Source organism: Schistocerca nitens, chromosome 7 (genome assembly GCF_023898315.1).
Source record: "Schistocerca nitens isolate TAMUIC-IGC-003100 chromosome 7, iqSchNite1.1, whole genome shotgun sequence".
Lineage (NCBI taxonomy): Eukaryota > Metazoa > Arthropoda > Insecta > Orthoptera > Acrididae > Schistocerca > Schistocerca nitens.
In genome coordinates this window covers 155,439,330-155,464,937 of record NC_064620.1, presented here as the reverse complement: position 1 = coordinate 155,464,937, position 25,608 = coordinate 155,439,330, and the positions used below count along the sequence as shown (strand labels likewise).

General features: G+C 43.4%; 1 protein-coding gene across 4 annotated transcripts in view; it reads right to left on the bottom strand.

The window, feature by feature from the left end:
- LOC126194828 (glutathione synthetase-like) overlaps positions 1 to 25,608 on the bottom strand; it is a 157,792-nt gene that overhangs the window by 30,523 nt on the left and 101,661 nt on the right. For all 4 annotated transcript variants that reach the window (XM_049933159.1, XM_049933158.1, XM_049933160.1 and 1 more), the window contains exons 6-8: positions 3,887 to 3,929; positions 2,358 to 2,431; positions 2,101 to 2,265 (exon numbers count right to left, since the gene is read on the bottom strand). In XM_049933159.1, coding sequence (XP_049789116.1) covers positions 2,101 to 2,265; positions 2,358 to 2,431; positions 3,887 to 3,929 — 282 coding nt within the window. The remainder of the gene's footprint in view (positions 1 to 2,100; positions 2,266 to 2,357; positions 2,432 to 3,886; positions 3,930 to 25,608) is intronic.

The following is a 25,608-nucleotide window of genomic DNA, read 5'->3' as shown; positions in this document are numbered from 1 at the left end:
TCAATTTCCAAATAAATACTGGAAACAAGACCCTATATAAAATAACCAATGAAATCACATGAAAAAGAGCCTTTTCCACCCTTCATCCTCTCCCACCCAATTTCAATTCACTTCTAACTCCTTACCTTCTCGTCCAACCCACATTCCATCACACTATTATACACTTATGTTGGCTCATCAAGGTTTCTCCCTCCCCCACCAAAAAAAAAAAAAAAAAAACTCCATCACTATTCCTTCACTATTCTTATACTGTATATAAATACACAACAACAAAATTAAATAGATTACACACATACAATAAACTAAAAAAAAGAGTATAGGTCAAAAACAAAGTAGTGGCAGTGTTATGTTGGCAGGACTATAAAACACAAACCACAATACATACTTAGAAATATAAAAACAAACAGAAAAAAGTGGTGTGCAGGGGTGGCGTGCAATGTAAAACATAAAAACTGCATGGTTCTGCAGAGCAACTAAAGGCCACAACTATCAGTGTCTTAAGAAGAAAAACGTCAATGATGTGCTGGCAGATGGCATTTCCCAATGTAGACAAGAAATCAAGCGGAAATAACAGAGTAAAAACCAACACATTGTTAACAAACTTTTACGATCTTAGAGCAAATTAAAATGTAAATAACTTAACTACAGACCACTGACAATGCTAAACCTTAATAAAGCTAAATGCATCTGGTGGGGGAAAAAAAAACTATTTTTGATAGTTGCAAGGACAGAATGAAAATTCCCTTAAGAATATTAAAGCAACTAAGGACAATATGACCACAAAAATGAAGAAATCAACTGTTTCATTTAATACACCTGTTTACCATAATTATTTATGTCATTTGAAAAATCTAACCAAGTAAACCATTCAAACCAGTCATAGATCTTTCCTGGTTCGGAGTCGACATTACAAGAGAATGGTGATTTTTAACTGAAACACATGGCACATAACAAAGATGTGATTGTAAGGGAGACAGCAGAGGCATTGAGTCGTCGACAGATGCACACAAAAGGGAAAGAAAACTTCTCTTTTCTGTGTGCATGTCAAAGACTCAATTGCTTCTGCTATTCAGTGAGTGGCCTCCTTTACTCCTAAATTACTTACATTCTACCTGAACTTTCCTTACTATAAAGGTGAGATAGTGATTTTTCTGAAAATTATCTGAAGTGTAATTTGACACTGTGGGATCCTAGCTAGACAGGACAGAAGACTTCAGAACATCCAAAGACCACTTGAAAACTTGAAACAGTTTTTTTCTAGTGATGTACAAGTACTCATTCTTATATTTTTCTTTACACAAATCCATGTTTCATCAGAGGCACGTTGACCATCATATCTGGAAGGTCTGCTCAAAAGCTCATTTGCTTTCGGTAACCGGTTTTGACTGAGGCTTCATTTGATTGATGAAAGCAACGATGATACATTACCACTGACTTGCTATGCCTATCACAGTTCTTTGCATTAATATTTTGTTGTGCACTATGTGGTTAGTGCTTGACACACATTTCCTCATGTCAGTAAGGTTTATGATTTATCCACCACTATTTAAAAAGGCTGATAGCAGTGCTTGCACATTGGCTGATTGGGTTCCCAAATCCCTATGACAATTGCTGAATGACAAATGTGGGAGAAATGAAGAGACTGGAAGATGGTTTGTGAACAACTTGCATAAACAAAAATGTTTGATGAGCAGGAGGGAGGAGGAGGAATAGGAAGAGGAGGAAGCAAGGAGGAAGAGTGAATATTTTAAGTTCAGAATATGTATAAGGAAGAAGGTCTGGTCATGTTTCAGATGGAAAAATTATACTTAAATTTTCATGATCTGGTTGCAATGTCGCTTCCACCAATATTCACCTGATTTCAACAGCATTTCACAGAATATGATGAAACTTACAGGGTAGGTACACAGCACAATTTATTTGTTAATTGTATAGTGGCACCCAAATTAAAACAGTGTCTGGTGTCCTCTCTCTAAAATGTACAGTTGTGTGAAGTATGTAATATGACTAGAGATACACATGGAATGGACTTCAATTATTTTCCTCATACCCAAATAAAAGCATATTAATAAAATTATAACATGTAAAAACGCTACTCACACAAAAAGAGCCTTGTTGTCAGTCAGTTTTGCTTGTTCTTTAAGGTCACTGAATCTTCGACGTAGAACCCCGACATCAGGATGATTTTCTCGAATGTAAAATTCATGAAAGCGCTGGTCACAAATATTATATGTGACATCTTCAACCACTATCATTATAACAGCTCTGAAACATTATGTATCACATATAAATTAAAACTATAGAATGCCAATTATATACATAGCAACTGATGTAAGAAAATAGTTATTTATACTTACTTTGGATTATCATAAATTTTCCATGCTTCTATCATTCCTCCACAAAGCCCAGCAAGAGCTGAATTAGGTGGAAGCTATAACAAAAGTTATTTCAGAAAAATTTACAAACACTGTGAGGAACACCGGGTCAATATGTCAGCTGGACAGTACCTTACGTCATTTCTATTTTCTGAGGAGTTGCCAAGTAGTACCTCAACAGCAAATTTATGAATGTACCAGCAAACGTGGCACATAAATATATAATGAACTGATAAATAAACATTATCAGCATGACCTACTGTGCCACAGTGCAAAAAATCTATATGCATCTCATATATAAACCTTACTTAATATTAGAGTTATGATGGAGCAAATGTAAAAGATTTAGATACAGTTTTCTTGCTTCACAAGCTCTTGACTGCAATTAGATGATTTCAGCAATGCATAGCAAAATGGGGAAAATCTACAGAAATGAGGCCCATCCACTGTGGGTTAATTAAAGATGGAACATAGGCATGGATTGGCAAAGGACCAGGAGATAATCAGTCCTACCCTTGCTGAGGAACCATCTAAACACTCACCTTAATTAAATTAGAGTGATCAAAGAAGAACCTTGATCTGGATGGTGACAACTACCCCTCCCACATTAAGGCAAACAACATTGTGTTATGATGAAGGTGTATACCTTCTCCTCACGATTGTGACAATTTATTGCCTCATTCATATTCCTTGTCCTATGCAGCATCAATATTATGTGGTTAGTAGCTTCCTTTCTGCAATTATCCATCAAAAGACACCTATATAAACCTTAATTCTGAAGTTCTCATCTTTGCCATTAGGTAAACGATGAAGTTGCAATTATGACAAACTTAAATTTTGTAAAGGCAGTAGCTGTACTTTGGTACACCTAGAGAGATGGGAAAAAAAGCAGTCTTTGGGCAGGTCTGAAGAATAGAAGATGGCAAACAGAAATATGTCAGTTATTCACAGGTCCTATCATCTGAAGATGACAGTGTGTGTTCGTGTCTGCATATTTTGTACACTTGAAAAAGGGCTTATTCTGATATCTGATATAATACAGGCAGTTCCAGTGTTGGTCCATTGGGCATAGGCACCTGTGTGTGTTACTCGGCTCACCTGTGGGCAGGTGAAAAGAGTAGGCAAGTGTCCCAGTTTCATGTGTCCCGTGCATGCGCGGCCTGCCTGGCCAATCCTGGCAGCATGAGATCGGCCTGTAGAATATGTTCAGGTATGCTACAACCTGGCTGTAAGACTGCTACGCATCAGCCAGTTGTACACCCCTGCTCAAATGTACTCCTGCCCCACAAGCTGGAACAGCTTGACTGATAATACCTAGCAGGCTTTTTCAGTGTGCTTGCCTACCACTGAACACCTCATCTCTGTGGCAAATAGCAATCTTTCCATTTCATACTGTTATTAATAGTAAACTGTTATGACCTTGTTATACAACCACAGTTACTTATTACCATTAGATTTAATGAATGAAACAAAATAAAAATATACAGATCATAAAAAAATACAACACTTACATTTTCTAGCTTCTCTTCATGGCCCAACTCACGCAAAACATATCTGAAAATTCAATGCAAAATTCAATAACCAAGACAGTGGCTCTAATATAGTATGTAGTGTCTCTCAATAAAGAAAGGATGGAGTCCTTACATTTATGAGATTTTATTTTGCAGACCAGTATTTACATTCTGTAGGCAAAACTTTCAAAACTATACTAGCTTTTGCAACTATTTATGAGGACTGGTTGGTGAGGATTTTTAAAAAAGGGGCAGGGGGGGGGGGAGGGGGGGGGGGAGGGGCAGGTCACTCAAACCCCAGGATGAGAGGGAGCCTTCTGTTTTCACAACTGTTGGATCCCTCTAATACTGGAGTCTGAGTGACCTGTCCAGGCTTCTTAATCTTTCCCAAGAATGGAACTAACAGCTCCAAAAGCTACAATAATTTCTTGTACTATTTTGTCACCAGTACTAACAATTCTTCCTTCTGAAGATAAATACTAGGCAGCAATTCTGTCTCAAAATTTTACAGTGTAAAATTTCAACATTCAAGAAATGCAATAAAATGATTTACTATTTCAATTTTACAAATTCATTACAGCATCAAATCTGTTGTTGGATTAATTTATTCAGTCAGCTCTAGACAACAGTGGATAATTTGCAATATTAAATCTCACATTCTACTCATTTCTACACAGAATGAAGGCGTGCATTTTGCTCTGCTGAATATGTATCACAAAAATATACAAAATCAGTACAATCAACTTAAGCCTTTCCACAGTTTCTGGAAGAGCAATACCAAAATATTGACTTCAAAAAGCACTTAGAGTAACTTTACAAACAGCATGCACCTACATATTGTACTAGATACTGGAAAGAGGTTACGTCAAATTCTACAAGCATTATGTTCCCTAGCCACCAGGGTGACAACTGTCCTAGTTACTATGTCTAGAAAAGCTATACCAGATACAAATCTCTGAACAACGAACTGCCAAGAGGCACAAAAGTGAAGGAACATGTACTTACAATTTAAGTCATCAGCAAACTAGAAAAAAATGTTTAATGGGAGGAGGGAATATATATCTAAATATATATCTAAAACCAAAGATGATGTGACTTACCAAACGAAAGTGCTGGCACATCGATAGACACACAAACAAACACAAACGTACACACAAAATTCAAGCTTTCGCAACAAACTGTTGCCTCATCAGGAAAGAGGGAAGGAGAGGGAAAGACGAAAGGATGTGGGTTTTAAGGGAGAGGGTAAGGAGTCATTCCAATCCCGGGAGTGGAAAGACTTACCTTAGGGGGAAAAAGGACGGGTATACACTCGCGCACACACACACATATCCATCCACACATATACAGACACAAGCAGACATATACAGAGGCAAAGAGGTTGGGCAGAGATGTCAGTCGAGGCGGAAGTGCAGAGGCAAAGATGTTGTTGAATGACAGGTGAGGTATGAGTGGCGGCAACTTGAAATTAGCGGAGATTGAGGCCTGGTGGATAACGGGAAGACAGGATATACTGAAGAGCAAGTTCCCATCTCCGGAGTTTGGATAGGTTGGTGTTAGTGGGAAGTATCCAGATAGCCCGGACGGTGTAACACTGTGTCAAGATGTGCTGGCCGTGCACCAAGGCATGTTTAACCACAGGGTGATCCTCATTACCAACAAACACTGTCTGCCTGTGTCCATTCATGCGAATGGACAGTTTGTTGCTGGTCATTCCCACATAGAATGCGTCACGGTGTAGGCAGGTCAGTTGGTAGATCACGTGGGTGCTTTCACACGTGGCTCTGCCTTTGATCGTGTACACCTTCTGGGTTACAGGACTGGAGTAGGTGGTGGTGGGAGGGTGCATGGGACAGGTTTTACACTGGGGGCAGTTACAAGGGTAGGAGGCAGATGGTAGGGAAGGTGGTTTGGGGATTTCATAGGGATGAACTAAGAGGTTACGAAGGTTAGGTGGACGGCGGAAAGACACTCTTGGTGGAGTGAGGAGGATTTCATGAAGGATGGATCTCATTTCAGGGCAGGATTTGAGGAAGTCGTATCCCTGCTGGAGAGCCACATTCAGAGTCTGATCCAGTCCCGGAAAGAATCCTGTCACAAGTGGGGCACTTGTGTGGTTCTTCTGTGGGAGGTTCTGGGTTTGAGGGGATGAGGAAGTGGCTGTGCTTATTTGCTTCTGTACCAGGTCGGGAGGGTGGTTGCGGGATGTGAAAGCTGTTTTCAGGTTGTTGGTGTAATGGTTCAGGGATTCCGGACTGGAGCAGATTCGTTTGCCACGAAGACCTAGGCTGTAGGGAAGGGACCATTTGATGTGGAATGGGTGGCAGCTGTCATAATGGAGGTACTGTTGCTTGTTGGTGGGTTTGATGTGGACGGACGTGTGAAGCTGGCCATTGGACAGGTGGAGGTCATCATCAAGGAAAGTGGCATGGGATTTGGAGTAGGACCAGGTGAATCTGATGGAACCAAAGGAGTTGAGGTTCGAGAGGAAATTCTGGAGTTGTTCTTCATTGTGAGTCCAGATCATGAAGATGTCATCAATAAATCTGTACCAAACTTTGGGTTGGCAGGCCTGGGTAACCAAGAAGGCTTCCTCTAAGCGACCCATGAATAGGTTGGCGTACGAAGGGGCCATCCTGGTACCCATGGCTGTTCCCTTTAACTGTTGGTATGTCTGGTCTTCAAAAGTGAAGAAGTTGTGGGTCAGGATGAAGCTGGCTAAGGTAATGAGGAAAGAGGTTTTAGGTAGGGTGGCAGGTGATCGGCGTGAAAGGAAGTGCTCCATCGCAGCGAGGCCCTGGACGTGCGGGATATTTGTGTATAAGGAAGTGGCATCAATGGTTACAAGGATGGTTTCCGGGGGTAACTGATTGGGTAGGGATTCCAGGCATTCGAGAAAGTGGTTGGTGTCTTTGATGAAGGATGGGAGACTGCATGTAATGGGTTGAAGGTGTTGATCTACGTATGCAGAGATACGTTCTGTGGGGGCTTTGTAACCAGCTACAATGGGGCGGCCGGCATGATTGGGTTTATGAATTTTAGGAAGAAGGTAGAAGGTAGGGGTGCGGGGTGTCTGTGGGGTTAGGAGGTTGATGGAGTCAGGTGAAAGGTTTTGTAGGGGGCCAAAGGTTCTGAGGATTCCTTGAAGCTCCGCCTGGACATCAGGAATAGGATTACCTTGGCAAACTTTGTATGTAGCGTTGTCTGAAAGCTGACGCAGTGCCTCAGCCACATACTCCCGACGATCAAGTACCACGGTCGTGGAACCCCTGTCTGCCGGAAGAATGACGATGGACCGGTCAGCCTTTAGATCACGGATAGCCTGGGCTTCAGCAGTGGTGATGTTGGGAGTAGGATTAAGGTTTTTTAAGAAGGATTGAGAGGCAAGGCTGGAAGTCAGAAATTCCTGGAAGATTTGGAGAGGGTGATTTTGAGGAAGAGGAGGTGGGTCCCGCTGTGACGGAGGACGGAACTGTTCCAGGCAGGGTTCAATTTGGATAGTGTCTTGGGGAGTTGGATCATTAGGGGTAGGATTAGGATCATTTTTCTTCGTGGCAAAGTGATACTTCCAGCAGAGAGTACGAGTGTAGGACAGTAAATCTTTGACGAGGGCTGTTTGGTTGAATCTGGGAGTGGGGCTGAAGGTGAGGCCATTGGATAGGACAGAGGTTTCGGATTGGGAGAGAGGTTTGGAGGAAAGGTTAACTACTGAATTAGGGTGTTGTGGTACCAGACTGTGCTGATTGGAATTTTGAGGTTTTGGAGGGAGTGGAGCTGGAAGTGGGAGGTTGAGTAGATGGGAGAGACTGGGTTTGTGTGCAATGAGAGGAGGTTGAGGTTTGCTGGAAAGGTTGTGAAGGGTGAGTGAGTTGTCTTTCCGGAGGTGGGAAACCAGGTTCAAATGGCTCTGAGCACTATGGGACTCAACATCTTAGGCCATAAGTCCCCTAGAACTTAGAACTACTTAAACCTAACTAACCTAAGGACATCACACACACCCATGCCCGAGGCAGGATTCGAACCTGCGACCGTAGCAGTCCCGCGGTTCTGGACTGCAGCGCCAGAACCGCTAGACCACCGCGGCCGACTGGGAACCAGGAGATTGGATAGTTTTTTGAGGTGAAGGGTGGCATGCTGTTCTAATTTGCGGTTGGCCTGTAGGAGGATACTCTGAACAGCCGGTGTGGATGTGGGAGAGGAAAGATTGAGGACTTTTATTAAGGATAGGAGTTGACGGATGTGTTCATTGGCTGAGTTGATGTGTAGGTGAAGGATTAGGTGGGTGAGGGCAATGGATTGTTCAGTTTGGAACTGGTATAGGGACTGATGGAAAGAAGGGTTGCAGCGGAGTTGGGAACTTAAAGTGTGAGGCCTTTGGGGGTAATGCCAAATGTCAGACAAGCCTGAGAAAATAAAATATGCGAGCGTAATCTGGCTAGGGTGAAGGCATGATTGCAGAGGGAATCTAAATAAAACTTAATGGGGTCGTTGTGGGGGTGTTGTGAGGGTGACATGGTATTAGAAGGTGGAAAGTGTAACACGAGGTTGAAATGAAAATAACTGGAGAAAGTAACTGGAGATATGTTGTGAAAAAAGGCGAAAAAGTGTTGGTTAAAGCTGGGCTATGTTGATCCTGTTGTGAACTTGGGTTGGTAGACAACGAACGCCTGGAATCCCTACCCAATCAGTTACCCCCGGAAACCATACTTGTAACCATTGATGCCACTTCCTTATACACAAATATCCCGCACGTCCAGGGCCTCACTGCGATGGAGCACTTCCTTTCACGCCAATCACCTGGCACCCTACCTAAAACCTCTTTCCTCATTACCTTAGCCAGCTTCATCCTGACCCACAAGTACTTCACTTTTGAAGACCAGACATACCAACAGTTAAAGGGAACAGCCATGGGTACCAGGATGGCCCCTTCGTACGCCAAACTATTCATGGGTCGCTTAGAGGAAGCCTTCTTGGTTACCCAGGCCTGCCAACCCAAAGTTTGGTACAGATTTATTGATGACATCTTCATGATCTGGACTCACAGTGAAGAAGAACTCCAGAATTTCCTCTCGAACCTCAACTCCTTTGGTTCCATCAGATTCACCTGGTCCTACTCCAAATCCCATGCCACTTTCCTCGATGATGACCTCCACCTGTCCAATGGCCAGCTTCACACGTCCGTCCACATCAAACCCACCAACAAGCAACAGTACCTCCATTATGACAGCTGCCACCCATTCCACATCAAATGGTCCCTTCCCTACAGCCTAGGTCTTCGTGGCAAACGAATCTGCTCCAGTCCGGAATCCCTGAACCATTACACCAACAACCTGACAACAGCTTTCGCATCCCGCAACTACCCTCCCGACCTGGTACAGAAGCAAATAACCATAGCCACTTCCTCATCCTCTCAAACCCAGAACCTCCCACAGAAGAACCACAAAAGTGCCCCACTTGTGACAGGATTCTTTCCGGGACTGGATCAGACTCTGAATGTGGCTCTCCAGCAGGGATACGACTTCCTCAAATCCTGCCCTGAAATGAAATCCATCCTTCATGAAATCCTCCTCACTCCACCAAGAGTGTCTTTCCGCCGTCCACCTAACCTTCGTAACCTCTTAGTTCATCCCTATGAAATCCCCAAACCACCTTCCCTACCATCTGCCTCCTACCCTTGTAACCGCCCCCAGTGTAAAACCTGTCCCATGCACCCTCCCACCACCACCTACTCCAGTCCTGTAACCCAGAAGGTGTACACGATCAAAGGCAGAGCCACGTGTGAAAGCACCCACGTGATCTACCAACTGACCTGCCTACACTGTGACGCATTCTATGTGGGAATGACCAGCAACAAACTGTCCATTCGCATGAATGGACACAGGCAGACAGTGTTTGTTGGTAATGAGGATCACCCTGTGGCTAAACATGCCTTGGTGCACGGCCAGCACATCGTGGCACAGTGTTACACCGTCCGGGCTATCTGGATACTTCCCACCTACACCAACTTGTCAGAACTCCGGAGATGGGAACTTGCCCTTCAGTATATCCTGTCTTCCCGTTATCCACCAGGCCTCAATCTCCGCTAATTTCAAGTTGCCGCCACTCATACCTCACCTGTCATTCAACAACATCTTTGCCTCTGCACTTTCGCCTCGACTGACATCTCTGCCCAACCTCTTTGCCTCTGTATATGTCTGCTTGTGTCTGTATATGTGTGGATGGATATGTGTGTGTGTGTGTGTGCGCGCGCGCGCGAGTGTATACCCGTCCTTTTTTCCCCCTAAGGTAAGTCTTTCCGCTCCCGGGATTGGAATGACTCCTTACCCTCTCCCTTAAAACCCAAATCCTTTCGTCTTTCCCTCTCCTTCCCTCTTTCCTGATGAGGCAACCGTTGGTTGCGAAAGCTAGAATTTTGTGTGTATGTTTGTGTGTCTATCGACGTGCCAGTGCTTTCGTTTGGTAAGTCACATCATCTTATATATATAAAGATGATGTGACTTACCAAACGAAGCGCTGGCAGGTCGATAGACACACAAACTAACACAAACAAACACACAAAATTCAAGCTTTCGCAACAAACTGTTGCCTCATCAGGAAAGAGGGAAGGAGAGGGAAAGACGAAAGGATGTGGGTTTTAAGGGAGAGGGTAAGGAGTCATTCCAATCCCGGGAGCGGAAAGACTTACCTTAGCGGGTATACACTCGCGCACACACACACATATCCATCCACACATATGGATATGTGTGTGTGTGCGCGCGAGTGTATACCCGTCCTTTTTTCCCATATCTCCTCTCGTGGTCGTGCGGTAGCGTTCTCGCTTCCCATGCCCGGGTTCGATTCCCGGCGGGGTCAGGGATTTTCTCTGCCTCGTGATGGCTGGGTGTTGTGTGATGTCCTTAGGTTAGTTAGGTTTACGTAGTTCTAAGTTCTAGGGGACTGATGACCATAGATGTTAAGTCCCATAGTGCTCAGAGCCATTTGAACCTATATCTCCTATTTTATTTTTCCCATCTCTTTCTTATTTATACAACACCTAAACGCAACATCTAGCAATGTATTGTGGCATCCTTATCCAAATCCTAATAATACAGAGCTCATTCAACTGTGCTGCTGGAGCTAGCTTGTGAATGTCAAATATCATTTGGTCAATTCCTACAATTGCAAACAGAAAAACTTTGCCAACTAACTTGAATAAATATTTAGGAGTATACTTTCTACACCAGTAATGGACAATATTTTGACTCTGCAAACAAGTTGCTATGAAGACATTACCCTTAATGCTAACTTGCCCAACAATATTTGTTTTCTTCAAACATTGCAAATATTTCATGACACATACACTTGGCAGTGCAGCAAATGTCCAGAGCTGAAATGTGATCTTCTTGGCAAATAAAGCAGGAGAAAAGCCATGTAATAAGATACCTGTAGTGTTCATTAAATTACAGAACAATTGTAACTCAGAATCTGACCGAAAGAGTTACACACATTTGTGACAATCAGCAGAAACACACACACACACACACACACACACACACACACACACACACACACAAGAAATCCTTTGGGCACTAATTTCCAGTTTACAGACCCACAATAGGCAATTACTCTGGTGAGATGAAGTCAGTGACTGAACAGTGGCAAGCAATACACATCAATAATGGTGACACCAACAAGGATTAAGTAACTTGAAAGTTTCTCTACACGTGTGCTGCTGTATCTGCTTTGAATCTCCCACTTCCCCAAGTGAAAATTTTTGTTGTTACATCCCACCCTGGATTTTCCATTGTTTAATTTGGTACTGTTTTAATATGGTGTTTTGATTAAAAAAATGGTTGTACGGCATTACTGAGTACAAGACCCCCACCCAGGCATGTTCAGATGCCTCATACATGCCTTTCTATTTCACTCCACTTTAGCACCTTTTGCATCTCTGTGGTAAAGGTGGGATGAAATGATTAGGGGAAAAAAAAAAATTGATCTAGAGGCAGCCATGCTAACTACTACAGCACAAGCTGCCATCTTTGGCAAAGAACATGAAATTAACAGGATGAAGAGGTTGTCAATCTTATTCAGATATTTTGAGCCATGGATAGTGTAGTCCATTTGATATCATCATCATTCAAACTTTGTGTGAAAGATCTTCATCTCCAAAGACAGTCTACAGTCCGTGAAACTGAGTTCATGTGAGCAATGAGTTTCGCATTTTTTGGCACCTCCTCCCAGGAAGCTAGGTTGATATTCTGATGGTCATCATGGATTCTTAGCAAAGAATCATTTCAATTTTTTTCACATTGGCTATTTTATTTCCACCAATATGTTTTCAACAGGGTTGCAGGAGGTCAGCTGAGAAGAACAATCTACCTATTTGACAAAACTCACCTGCTATTTTGTGCACAGAAACTGGCCTTTCTGATAACATTACTCTCTCAGGACGTAATTGTCATACTGACAGGGAACATAATGGAACATAATATCGCTTTTAATACAGAAGTAATGGGCACAATAAGCCAACCATCTATCATGCGAAGCATTCCCAGTCCATGGAGAAAGCTCCAGCCCCCCCACCAATATCACAAACACCACTGAAAGCAAGGATATGGCGTCTCTTGCACTATTCCCTTTGACATTTTTATTTGTCAAACTGAAGTTTTATGGATATAACTTATTATAAGTAATCATTTCTTCACTACCATGACTTACGTCAGTGGTTGAGGGTCAGACGACTGTCTGGAACCAGTTTTACACTATCTACATCTCTCAAAAATGACCCGTGTCATTTTTAAGGGGGGTGACTAATATTTTGTCCAGAGATCTAAATGATTAATGGAAAATCTCCTATAAAGATGTGAAACAAATACTAACAAAGAGAGAGAGGGGCTGGCCAGTACTTACCTCAGCTCAGTACAGCCGATAGATACACAAAACAACAGAAAATTTACGTATCCTAGCTTTCGGAACTTTGTTCCTTCGTCAGGGAGGAGAGAGGGGAAAAAAGGGGAAGTGGATTCAGTTACTCACAACACAATATTCTTGATGACCATGTTTTACCCTTTCTTCTACATCTTTATGATGGGTACGCTGTGGGCACTCCCATTCCAAAATGATAACAGCAATGTTCACAGAGCAGCATGCACACATCCTGGTATGCACTTGAGCGCCATCTTCCACCTTGACTAGCCCACCAAATCACTCAATCTTACTTCCACAGAAAATGTATAGGACTACTTGGAACAGAAAGTGAAACATAGTAATCAAAATATCTGCAACTTGGTAAGTGTACAGAATCTAATCATTCGCTGGATGTGGTGTACTTTAAGGAATGTGTGGACCCTCTTCCTTACTGGATAGAGGTCATTATCAAGACTGGATCCAGTGTTACATTTATTAGCATCTCTCCTGAAGGGGGGGGGGGGGGACAATTTTTTTGTCTGGTGTGCTGTTTTCATAACATTTTTCATATGTTGGCTGAAGGTATATGCTCGATCAAAGTACAAAGTACATTCGTAATTTATTTCACTTTGACACACTAGTAAAGACAGTTCCCTTCAAAAACATGCAAACAACGGAGGTCTTAAGTGGCTGGATGCCCCTGAAAACATCATGTACCAAATCTCTATGGGACCTCAAGTGATGGGTATGTTCTCTTCACTTTGCAGCAACAACCTCTTATCCCAAGCAGCTGCCTCTGCTCATCAGTCTGGTGTAGTTAAAGTGATTTATTACTGGACTTTTTCATGACAATGCCTACCATAAACAGAGTGAAACCCAAGCAGAGCATGCTTGATAAAAACAAGAACACACCCTTCACTACTGAAAAAGATTAAGGAAAATTAGGGTTTATTGTCCTGTCAACATCATGGTTATTAGAGACAGAGCACAAGATCAGAATGTTTCAAGGATGCAGAAGGAAATCAGCTATGCCCTTTCAAAGGAACCATCTAGTCATTTTGTGTGCAGCAATTTAGAAAAATAACAGTATGAGAATGGACATAGAGGAACAATGTTTGGCCCATTTTAGGCAAAACAAACAAGATTTTTTGCACTGGTTTGTGACCACAGATGAAACTTGAGTGCACTACTATACCCCAGAGACAAAACAACAGTAAAAGCACTGGAAACATGCTGATTCTCCGCCACCAAAGAAAGCAAAGACAATTCCATTGGCAGGAAAGGACATGGCACCAGTGTTCTGGGATGCAAAGGGGATTCTGTTTGTAGATCATCTCCACACTGGGCAAACAATTACTGGAGAATACTATGCTAACCTCCTGGACAAATTGCAACAAAAGATATGCGAAAAAAGGCCAGGTTTAGCAAGGAAGAAAGTCATCTTCCATCAAGACAATGCACGCCTGCACACATGTGCCATCACCATGGCAAAATTACATGAGCGAAGGTGTGAATTGTTGCCACACCCATGTTATTAATCTTATATGGCTCTGTCAGATTTCCATCTCTTCCCAAAACTGAAAATTTTTCTTGGTGAATGAAGATTCAATTCAAACGAAGAACTGATAGCCACAGTTGACAACTATTTTGCAGGGCTGGAGGAAACTGATTTTCGAGATGGGATCAAGGCACTGGAACATCATTGGACCAAGTGCGTTAATCTACAAGGAGGCTACATTGAAAAATAAAAAAAGTTTCAGTGATGTAAGTACTTTTTTCTATTCCGTTCTGAGAACTTTTCAAACCACCCTCATAAATCTAAATCTGAATGGCTGAATGTGAGTCCAGCACGCTAAGCACTGCACCACCTCACTCGGTCAATCACTTTTGAGATGCATGAACCTATTCATGAAGACCCTAAGCTAAACATAGGTGGCACAGGAGGTAATAAATAGATTTTCCCTGAACTGCCAGTCTGGAAGCTCCCTCACACAAAATCTTGTGTAAACTTGGTGACTGCTACTGCAAGCAACACCAAATATTGACAATCTAATGGCAAAGTCAATTAAGTGATCAGTTTTCATGAAAGATACAGGATGTCCCACTCAAACCTCCCTGATTTCAAGGACCCAGGAGAGAAAAACCACAGTAGATATGACAATGAAATATGCACCACATTGTAGAGCATCTCAGAGCATTTATATTACCGCATCAGAAGTGCCAAGTATCATCACCGGAGTGCAGCATGGTCGCATGAAGTGAAAATGGCGACTCCACAGCAGCGAGCGCAAGCAGTAGTGTGGTTTGCAGAAACAAAGTCGCCGATTTCTGTGCAAAAAAATTATTGTTGTGTGTATGAATGTGATCCACCTGATGTGAAAACAATTAAGGAATGGTATAGGAAGTTTCTGGCAACAAGAAGTGTTCTGAAACATTCTGGCAGTGCTCATTATGGAGTTTCAGTAGAGACAGTGGAGGACGTCAGACAAATGTTTCTCAGAAGCCCACGTAAGTCAATTTGTCAAGCATCTAGGCAACTTTATGTATCTCAACATTGTATTGTGTAGTTCACCAGTGTCTTCATACGTGTGATTACAAAGTGCAAATTCTGCAACATCTGGCACCGAACAAAAAACCATGCCGACAACAATTTGCTTCGGATATGCTGCAGTGTATTGATAAGGATGCCATCTTCCTGGAAAGATGTTTATTCTCAGATGAAGTAACCTTTCATCTATCAGGAAGAGTTAATAGACATAGTGTTCAGATTTGGGGTTCGCAAAATATGTACTTTGTCACTGAACATGTTCATGATAGTCCTAAACTAAATGTCTGGTGTGGGCTAATGCATGACAGGATTGTTGGACTGTTTAGTGAATGGGTCAGTGTATCTGGACTTGTTGGAGCAGTTTGTGTACCCTCACATACAAGACTTGCAACCCAACACCATTGCCTGGCCACCACATTCACCCAACATTACACCGCCTGATTTCTTCATGTGGTTGGTTGGTTGATTGGGGTTTAAGGGACCAAACAGCAAGGTCATCAGTCCCTTGCGTCAAAGATGGTCCATTTGGACGGATTTACATCTCAGAAGAGTCATAATGATAAAAGAAAAAGGCTAAAAAATGTAAAAGTGCAGTGGTGCTGTCAATGGTGAAAGCAAAAGGAGGGAAGTCAGCAAGTGGGCAACCCCAAGGCTATGCTAGAGGCAGGAAATATCCCACCTCTGACGCAGTACAGGCAAGACCACCTGCTATTCGAAAGTGTTCAACCGCTAGAATGTAAAAGTGCTTATTGTAAAAGGAAACTAACCAAATCTAAAAAGCAATAAAAACAGAGTAAAATGGAGAGAAAAGAGGATATTGGCCAGGGAGGGGAGTCAGGAATTTCCAAACACAGCTTACAGTGGGAGACACCCCAACCCTCACTGCCCCGCCCCTACTCCAGACAGAGATTAAAAACCTTAGAACTGAAAATAAAAACCACTTTCACGGAGGAAACTGAGGACCGGGTAAATCATCTGGGAATCAGCTGCCAATATTAAAGGTAAAGCAGGGGGAAGTCTGTACTTAGTACGCGGAGCCAAAAGAAGGGGGCATTCCACCAAAATGTGGGCTACTGACTAGAGGGCTCCACAACCACAAAGTGGGGGTGGCTCAATACAGAAACGAAAACCGTGAGTCAGCCTGGTATGGCTGATGTGGAGGCGACCCAGGGTGGTCAAGTCCATTCAGAAGAGGCAGAAGGAAGAATACCATGGGACAGGTGTCACCTTAATCACACAAAGTGTATTAGACAGGGAGGTAGCCTCCCAAGAGTTGGTCCATGATTGTGCGAAGTGGTATTTGATATGAAGCCGTAAATCTGCCGCAGGAGGGGTACAGATAAGAGGGGTAAGTGATTGCTTCCCCAGCCAAATGATCAGCAAGCTCATTACCTGGGATACCCACATGGCCAGGGACCCCAAGGAAGCCAATGGAACAAGCAGGATGGCGAAGATCAGCGAGATGGTCATGGACGGCGAAGATCAAGGGATGGTGGGAAAAACACTGGTCCATACCCTGAAGGCCACTCATTGAGTCCCTACGTAATAAAATGCGGTTGAGTTGGGACCATTGAATAAAGGTAAGGGCCTCGAAAATTGCCATAAATTCCGCAGGAAACACCCCACATGCAGTTGGCAGGAGATGATTTTCCAGGCCAACAGAGGACATGAAGGCATATCCCACATGATCAGCAGATTTAGAGCTATCGGTGTAAAATATAACAGCATCCCGAAACTCCCATAAAATTTGGCGGAAAAAACAATGGAACTCCATCGTGGGAATGGAATCTTTCAGACCTCAGCGGAGATCCATCTGAATCCGGGGCTGAGGAACTAACCAAGGGGGGGTTGGGGAGGGAACGTGGGAGACAGGACAAAGAAGGAAGCTGAAAATCACAGTGAAGAGATGCAAGGCAGAGCCCAACCAGTAAACCCTCCCAAGGGCGGGAATCAGGATAGAATAGGAAGGATGAGTGGGAGAGGAACGGACAGTGATTGCGTAAGAAACCAGCTACCAGCTGGGACCGCCGAGCAGAAAGGGTGGGGGGGGGGGGGGGGGGGGAATTGCAGCTTCAACCAGGAGACTATCAACAGGGCTAGTAGGGAAGGACCAGATACAGGAGGCGCAGTGTGGAAGGAGCAGCCGAACCATAAACTTGACAACCATAGTCCACGCGAGACAGCACTAAAGCCCGATAAAGGTGGAGAAGAGTGGGACGATCTGCACCCCAAGAAGTGTGGGCAAGAACGCGAAGGATATAGAGTTTACAGAAACATCCTATCTTCAGAAGTCTGATATGAGGCAGCCAAGTGATCTTGTTGTCGAAAAGAAGACCCAGGAAACAAAACTGTGGGACCACACGTAAGTGCTGTGCATCGAGGTAGAGCTCCGAATCGGGTTGGACTATAGTATGGTGACAGAAGTGGACCACCCACTATTTTAAAGAAGAGAATTGAAACCCATATGAGAGGGTCCTTGCAGAGGCATGCCATATAGCACCCTGGAGCTGCCGCTCTGCAGAGGTCATTGAAGAGGAACTAACCCAAATGTAGAAATCATCCACATACAAAGCAGGGGTGACCAAAGGACCGATGGAGGCCACAAGTCCATCTATAGCAATGAGGAAAAGAAGTACACTCAATATGGAACCCTGTGAGATGTCATTCTCCTGGGTCCATGGAGAACTAAAACCAGTACCAACCTGAACCCTGAATGACCTATGGAACAGAAAATGGCGGATAAAAATTGGGAGTGGGCCCAAAGACCCCACTCATGAAGTGTAAGAAAGATATGATGGCGCCAAACCGTATCATAGGCCTTGCGAAGGTCAAAAAATACTGCAAACAATGGCGGTGCTGGGGAAAAGCCTGTCGAACTGTGGATTCCAATCGAAGTAAATGACTGAGTGGAGACCGTCCCTCTTGAAAGTCACACTGGTAAGGGGACAATAGATCCCGAGATTCGAGGACCCAATTGAGCCGATGGGCTACCATCCGTTCAAGTAACTTGCAAACAATGTTTGTGAGACTAATTGGTCGACAGCTTTCGACAAACAGGGGGTTCTTACCAGGCTTAAGGCAGAAACCACGATGCTATCCCTCCATTGAGAAGGGAAGTCACGCTGAAGCCAAATATAGTTAAGAACGCGGAGAAGATGTCATTGTCGTCATTGTGGAGCAGTGAGATGTTGAAGCAATTGGTTATGAATGGGGTCTGGGCCAGGGGCCGTATCATGACAAGAAGAAAGTTCGGAAAGAAGTTCCTATTCAGTGAAACGTTCATTGTAAGATTCTCACTGACAAGGGGTAAAACATAAGGCAGAAGCTTAGGCCTGTTTCTGGTGAAGGAAAGCAGCCGGATAGAAGGTTGATGCTGATACTGTTGCAAAATGGGCTGCAAGATGTTCCGCGAGAATCAACGGGTCCGTGCAAAGGCCATCCGAAAGGGCGAGGCTCGGGAGGTTAGACTGTCAATGGCAACCTTGGAGAGAGTGAAGTGTAGCCCATACCCATGACAGAGGGACAGTAGAATGAGGAAAGAAACAAAAGCATTCCAAACACACCCGTTTGCTCTGTTTGATTAAGTAACGGGTTTTGGTGTGAAGGCGTTTAAAGGTAATAAGATTGGCAGCGGATGGGTGCCTCTTAAGGTGTTGGAAAGCTCGACGGCGATCACGGATGGCAATGGCAATGACCATACTCCACCACAGAACTTGCCGGCGGCGAAATGGTTTAGATGAGCGTAGGATAGCAAGCTAGCAGCACAAACAATCACATCAGACACGTCACGTAGGGCGTCATCAATACAACCCAACGAAGAGGGAGAAAAAACGACCTGTGCAGTATACAGAGGCCAATCGGCACATTGGAAAGACCAACGAGGTAACCTGTCCATTGAGGAGGGGGAAGGGAGCGAGAGAATCAACGGGAAGTGGTCACTATCGCAAGGATCATCATGTGGCGACCAGTGTAGTGAAGGGAGGAGGGAGGGAGAAGAAAGAGAAAGATCAATGACAGGAAAGGTACCATGACTGGCAATGTAATGGGCACGGGAGCCATCATTAAGAAGGCACAAGTCATCATCTGCAAGAAACTGGTCTATGAGAAGACCCCAACTAGATGGAAATACACTGCCCCACAAGGGATGATGAGCATTAAAATCCCCGAGAAGGAGGAAGGGAGGAGGAAGTTGCTGAAGAAGGGCAGTTAAGGCAGCAGGTGTAAGAGTCCTGTCAGGAGGGAGATAAAGATTGCAAACTGTGACCCCAGAGTCCAGGTGGATCCTAATAGCAACCACTTCCAATGCAGTTTGGAGAGGAATCCACATGCTAGCTATGTCCGTACAGACCAACGTACAAACACCACCAGAGGCCCGCAGGGGGCCGACCCGATTTCCACAGAAAGCACAGAAACCACCGAGGGTTGGTGAGTGATCATCAGCAAAATGAGATTCCTGTAGAACCACACAAGCTGCAGAGTAAAACAAAATAAGGGATTTCAACTCCAGAAGGTGACGGTAATATCCATTACAATTCCATTGGATAACCACAGAACGATGATTCAAATGGGGGGGTGAACAGGCTAAAGCCAGTCATGCCGCCAGGTCACCATCAGTCACCGACAAGGAGGGGGGCAACATCCATGAACAGCAGGTCAGAGTCAGGTTGCGAAGGTGGGGACGGGACCCTGGCGACACCAGAGGCTTCTTGTCCTGGGACTTATGTTTCTTCTTCTTTTCTGTTTGAGATTGAGGAGGGCTGTGCTGCAAAAAGGAGCCAGCTGCAGCAAGATCTGGAACAGAAATAGAGCGGGCGACCTGGGGGCCCACAGACAGTGGTCCTCATGGTCGTCGTGTAGCAGCAGACCTTTGGCCTGGTTGACCTAGAACATGCTGGGAAGGGGGGGTCCCGGGAGGGGCGCCCTTGACTGACAGACACCAAAGAAGTGGGACATTTCTCCGGCTGGGGAGGGGGTGCGGCACCTGGACGGGAGGCTGTGGAAACTGCAAGTGGGGGGGGGGGGGGAGGGGTTCAGGACTGGGGTAAGGAAGGGGGAGGAAGGGGTGAAGATGTAACAAAGCATAGCTAGATGCCATTGACACAGGAGGAAGACATGCATACTTCTTATGACCCTCAGTGTAGGTTAGACGATCAAGGGACTCCTATATCTTCTTTTCCTTCTTATAACCCGGACAATCCGGTGAACGTGGAGAATGACTGCCATGAAAATTCACAAACACAGGAATTCCCCTCATGACTGCAATAGCTCGGGGCCTCGTGCTTGCCACGCACATATGCACGAAAGGACTGTGAGCCCCGTGGGGGGATTTCTTCATGTGGGGATTAGCGAAGGATGGCTTGTATGCAACCAAACTGGACAATATTCCTACACTGGGACATCATATCCTAATGTGGTTGCAACAATAACAGAGGAAATGAATATAGGAACACACAAAGCAATAACGGCCATATGAATTTTCTTAAGCCAATATCAGAGAAGATCAGTTTGGATTCCAGAGAAATGTAGGAATACACAATGCAATAATGACTATGACTTTTTTTATAAGACAAACAAATCTACGTTTAAAGTATTTTTAGATTTACAAAAAGCTTTTGACAAGCTGACTGGAATATTCTCTTCAAAATTCTGAAGATAGCATGGATAAAACACAAGGAACGAAATGTTTTTTACAACTTGTAAAGAAATCAGATTGCAGCTGTATAGTCAAAGAACATGTTCAACAAGCAGTAATTGAGAAAAGTGTGGAACAGGGTTGTAGTGCATTCCAGATCTTGTTTAATCTATATTTTGAGCAAGCAGTAAAGGAAACCTAAAAGTTACAGCAAAGGAGTTGGAAGAGCCATTAAACAGAATGGGTAGAAAAGAGGTTGTTAGATTAACATCAACAAGAGTGAAAGAAGGGCAATGGAATGTAGCAAAATCAAGCAATGCTGAGGGAATTAGATTATGAAATGAGACCCTAACAGTAAATGAATTTTTCAGTTTGGCCAACACAACAAATGATGGCCAGAGTAGAGAAGATATAATTTGCAGGCTGGCAATACCAAGTAAAGCATTCTGAAAAGAAGAATTATTTGTTCACACAGATCACAAACTCAGGTGTTAGGAAGTCTTTTCTGAAAGTATTTGTGTTAGAGCCTTGTATATCAGTGAAATGTGGACAATAAGCAGTTTAGGTAAGAAGAGAATAAAAACTTTTGAAATGTAGTGCTACAAAAGAATGCTGGAGATTAGATGAGTAGCCTGCGTAACTAATTTAAAAAAAAGGAAATGCTCCACTTGACTAAGAAAGGGAATGGTTGATAGGACACATTCTGATTCATCAAGGAATCATCAGTTTGGTAACGGAGCGAGGTGCGGGTGCTGTGAATTATAGAGAGAGACCAAGGCATGAATGCAGTAAGCAGGTTCAAATGGATGTAGACTGCAGAGATGAAGAGGTTTGCACAGGATACAGTAGCGTGGAGAGCTGTATCAGTTTTCAGACAGAAGACAACAACAAAAAAACAACAACAGGAGCTAATGAATTATACATCACTTTTGTAGACCAGGCAAATGCTTATCATATAATTCCTAGAACAAAACTGTGGGAAGCTCTGGAAAATCTAGATATGGACTATTATTTATCGCAGATGTTTATGGAAGTATCTGGACACATTACTGCACAGTTTAAAAGACGTTCAAAATTATCAACCCCTGTTAACCACAGCAAAAGATAGCAGTATGTCACCTACTTTATTCAATTTGTCTGTGGAAGAAGCTCATAGCAAATGGAAAACAGACTGCAGCTGTTACTATGTACAATTGTTTTCCATTACATTTATCAGATGATTAAACAATGGAAAATCCAGAATGGAATGTAACAATATTACGAAAAGGAAAGTGTGCACTCACCATATAGTGGAGATGCTGAGCTGCAGATAGGCACAACAAAAAGACTGTCACAAATAAGCTTCTGGCCAGCAAGGCCTTTGTCAAAAATAGACCACACACACACACACACACACACACACACACACACACTCTCTCTCTCTCTCTCTCTCTCTCTCTCTCTCTCTCTCTCTCTCTCTCTCTCTCCACCTCGTCCCTGCACACTAGTAATGGAGTGAATTTATATGACCTTTACAGAATAAGAAAAATGGAGGCTAGAAGTGATGGATGGTTGGTGTGATGGGTGGGTGGATAGATGGATGGTTGGTGTGATGGGTGGGTGGATGGATAGACTGATGGGGTTAAAAGGACCAAACTACAAGGTCATCAGTCCCTTAATCCTTCACGTGACAAGCTGGAAATAGTCTGCAGAGAGGAAGGACACAAAATACAAATCACAATAGACTCGAATGCGTATGAGGATGATGAAAACGAATAGATGGAAGTAAGTGGAAGTGACAGAGGGTTAAATGGGTGAAGAAGGGAGAGCTGTCCCTCCCAGAAATCAGCTGGAGGCCCCGGGACACGTTATGCAACTGGAGACACACGCTCTGCATCTGACTGGTGCTTCCACACTCTCCATTACCAGAAAAAACTAGCTACATGGGCAAGATAAACTCTCAGAAAAGAGATTTTCCTCAAAAGAATTGTAACTGGGATCTATGGTTATGAAGTAGAGGCCAAGTTTCAATCTTCACAATGGGTCAGGAAAGGTTCTCCAAGAGCAACAAAAAGCTCCAATGTTAAAGCCATGTTGATAGTTATCTTTGACGTGAAGGATTAGTACATCATGATTTTGTGCCACAGGGAAAAACTTATAATCGACAGTACTATCGGGACATGTTGCGACGCCCGAGAGAAAATGTGAAAAGGGAACGGCCTGAAATGTGGCGAAACAATTCACAGCTCTTGCACCACAATAATGAACCCGCACATTCATACCTGTTGGTGCATGACTATTGCACAAAAAATGAAATCACTGTGCTGCCTCATCCTCTGTACTCTCCAGACCTTGCCCCTGAGGACTTTTTTTTTTTATTTCCAAAGTTGAAAACCCTGATGAAAAGATGAAGATTTGCAAAGACAGACGAGATGAAAGGAAATTCGCAGACAGTGCTACACACAATCCAGCTAGAGGCTGCTTCCGGAAGTGGAAACGGCAGTTCATCAATTGGGGAGGAGAGTATTTTGAAGGACACCATGCACAATAAGTGTAACGCAAGCTAAGAAAAATTTTGTAGAGGAAGTTCTGGAATTTTTTGAACACATCTCGTATATAGGGAGCACTGTGGGAAGCACCAACTTTACCTGTAAAACATGGCACGATGACAAGGTGGGGGGGGGGGGGGCAATATTCGGCAGTTGGGCCCTGTAATGAGACATCCTCCTCTAGCATTACTTTTGCTCAATGATAGTTGTCAATACCAGTATTATTTTTTGAATTTTGGACAGGTCAATATTATCTCAGTTTCTTTTCTGAATACTTTCATGTAATTTTATAGACAGTATGTTATATTTCAAGCTAAAATTTTGAAAAGGAATTACTTTATAAAATATTTTAGTTTGAATGTTATAATTGATAATTAATAGTTCTGAATGCACAGTTAATTATTTTAATTATTTGTTTTTAAGAAACATGAAATTACGAATGATAGGCACACTTAAAATTTCTATTATTAATTATGCAATCCTGTACTGTTTACTATGTTTATTTCTGGATTCATTTATGAAATAATAATCGAAATTAATAATGTAACGGAAATTAGTAGAAATTCATTTGTTAAGAAAAATTGTAAACCCTTTGGAATATTGTTATTTCCACATAGTGTGGGAGTGGTAAGCTTGCCTCTGATGTGACCGGACGTATTTTTCTGCGAACAATGTAATTTCGTCTTTGTTAATGTGAAAAATCAAAATACTGTATGATATACTGAAATGTGGGAAAATACATTTATGCAAAAAAAGGAAAAGCTGCAACAACAATCTTCAGATTTATTATTTCAAAATAACTGTGAGGACCTGATGTGAGATTTTCCACCTTCAAGAATCAGGCCCCTAGACAAGAACTGGAGCCATCTCAACATGACAAACTGAGTAAACTAGAAAGTTGTTGTAATCTTTGCTTGCCTCAAATCTTCATAAAAGACTTTGTTTATTAATTACTTGGACTAGGCATTGTTTAAGTGGACAATAGATGGAATCAAGAAGGCGGGGGGAGATTACACCACAGAGACCCCATGCATGGAGGGTAATGAGGATATGGTGATGCCTTGCCCTACACAAGTCAAAGAACACAGTGATAAGATGTTGATGCTGGGCAACAGCTGACCGAACAGCAGACTCCAGGCTTATCAAATTGTTAGCAGTAGAACAGCCTTGGAAAAAAAAACTGCCCTGGGATGTAGCCAAAAGACTCCGAGACTCACGCTACCAACACCATAACCAGCTCACCATATAGCAGAGCAACTTGCAGAGAACATTAGCAAGGCTTATTGGGCAGGATAGCTGCCCATCGCAAGGTGGTGTTTACCTGGTTTCAGTACTGGGACAATCACACTTTCTCACCACTGAGACGGTAACTCACCCTTACTACAGATATGGTTGAAAATGGCAAGGAAGTGATATTGGCATTCCACTGATAAGTGGGCATTTGGCTGTGGAGGCCGTCTGGACCTGGAGCTGTCAGGGCAAAAGGCTAGAGAGCTCAGGCATTCCCACTCACTGAATGGAGAATTATAAGGTTCCAGGCGACTTTTAGTAAATGGTAAAGGAAGCCACTCTACCTGCTATCTGAGGACATGAAATGCATTCTGATCATACTCAGACACAGAAGCTCAAGCATAATTAAAAGCAAAACCTTCAGCAACAGGGACTGGATCAGTGTACTGATGAAACCATTCACAGAGATGCCAGGTACACTCAGGGGGTATTTGTGTCCACAGAGGTGCTGAATCTTATCCATATCTGTGAAGGAGGGGTACATGTTCCAATGATAGCAATGTATTACCCTCAGCGTTCTTGTTTCTGTCATTTTGTGAAGTGATGGAGCTGGACATGAAGCCATTTAAAGACAAAGACGTGGTCTATCAATGGGTGTCCCTTAAGGCATTGGAGAGCCTACTTGCAATCTGTAATGGCCGTGGCGATTTTGGGTTTCCACCAAGGTACTTTCTACCGACGAGGGTGATCCTGAGGAAGAAGGGATTGCTGCGTCAGCTGCCAACAGAATGGCTGCAATTGTGTTCTGGAAAACAGTGTCAGTACCTCCATGTGGTGGGGTGTGAAGGGCAATGAACGCCATGGAAAATGGCTTCGACGGAGGGTCAAAACGACT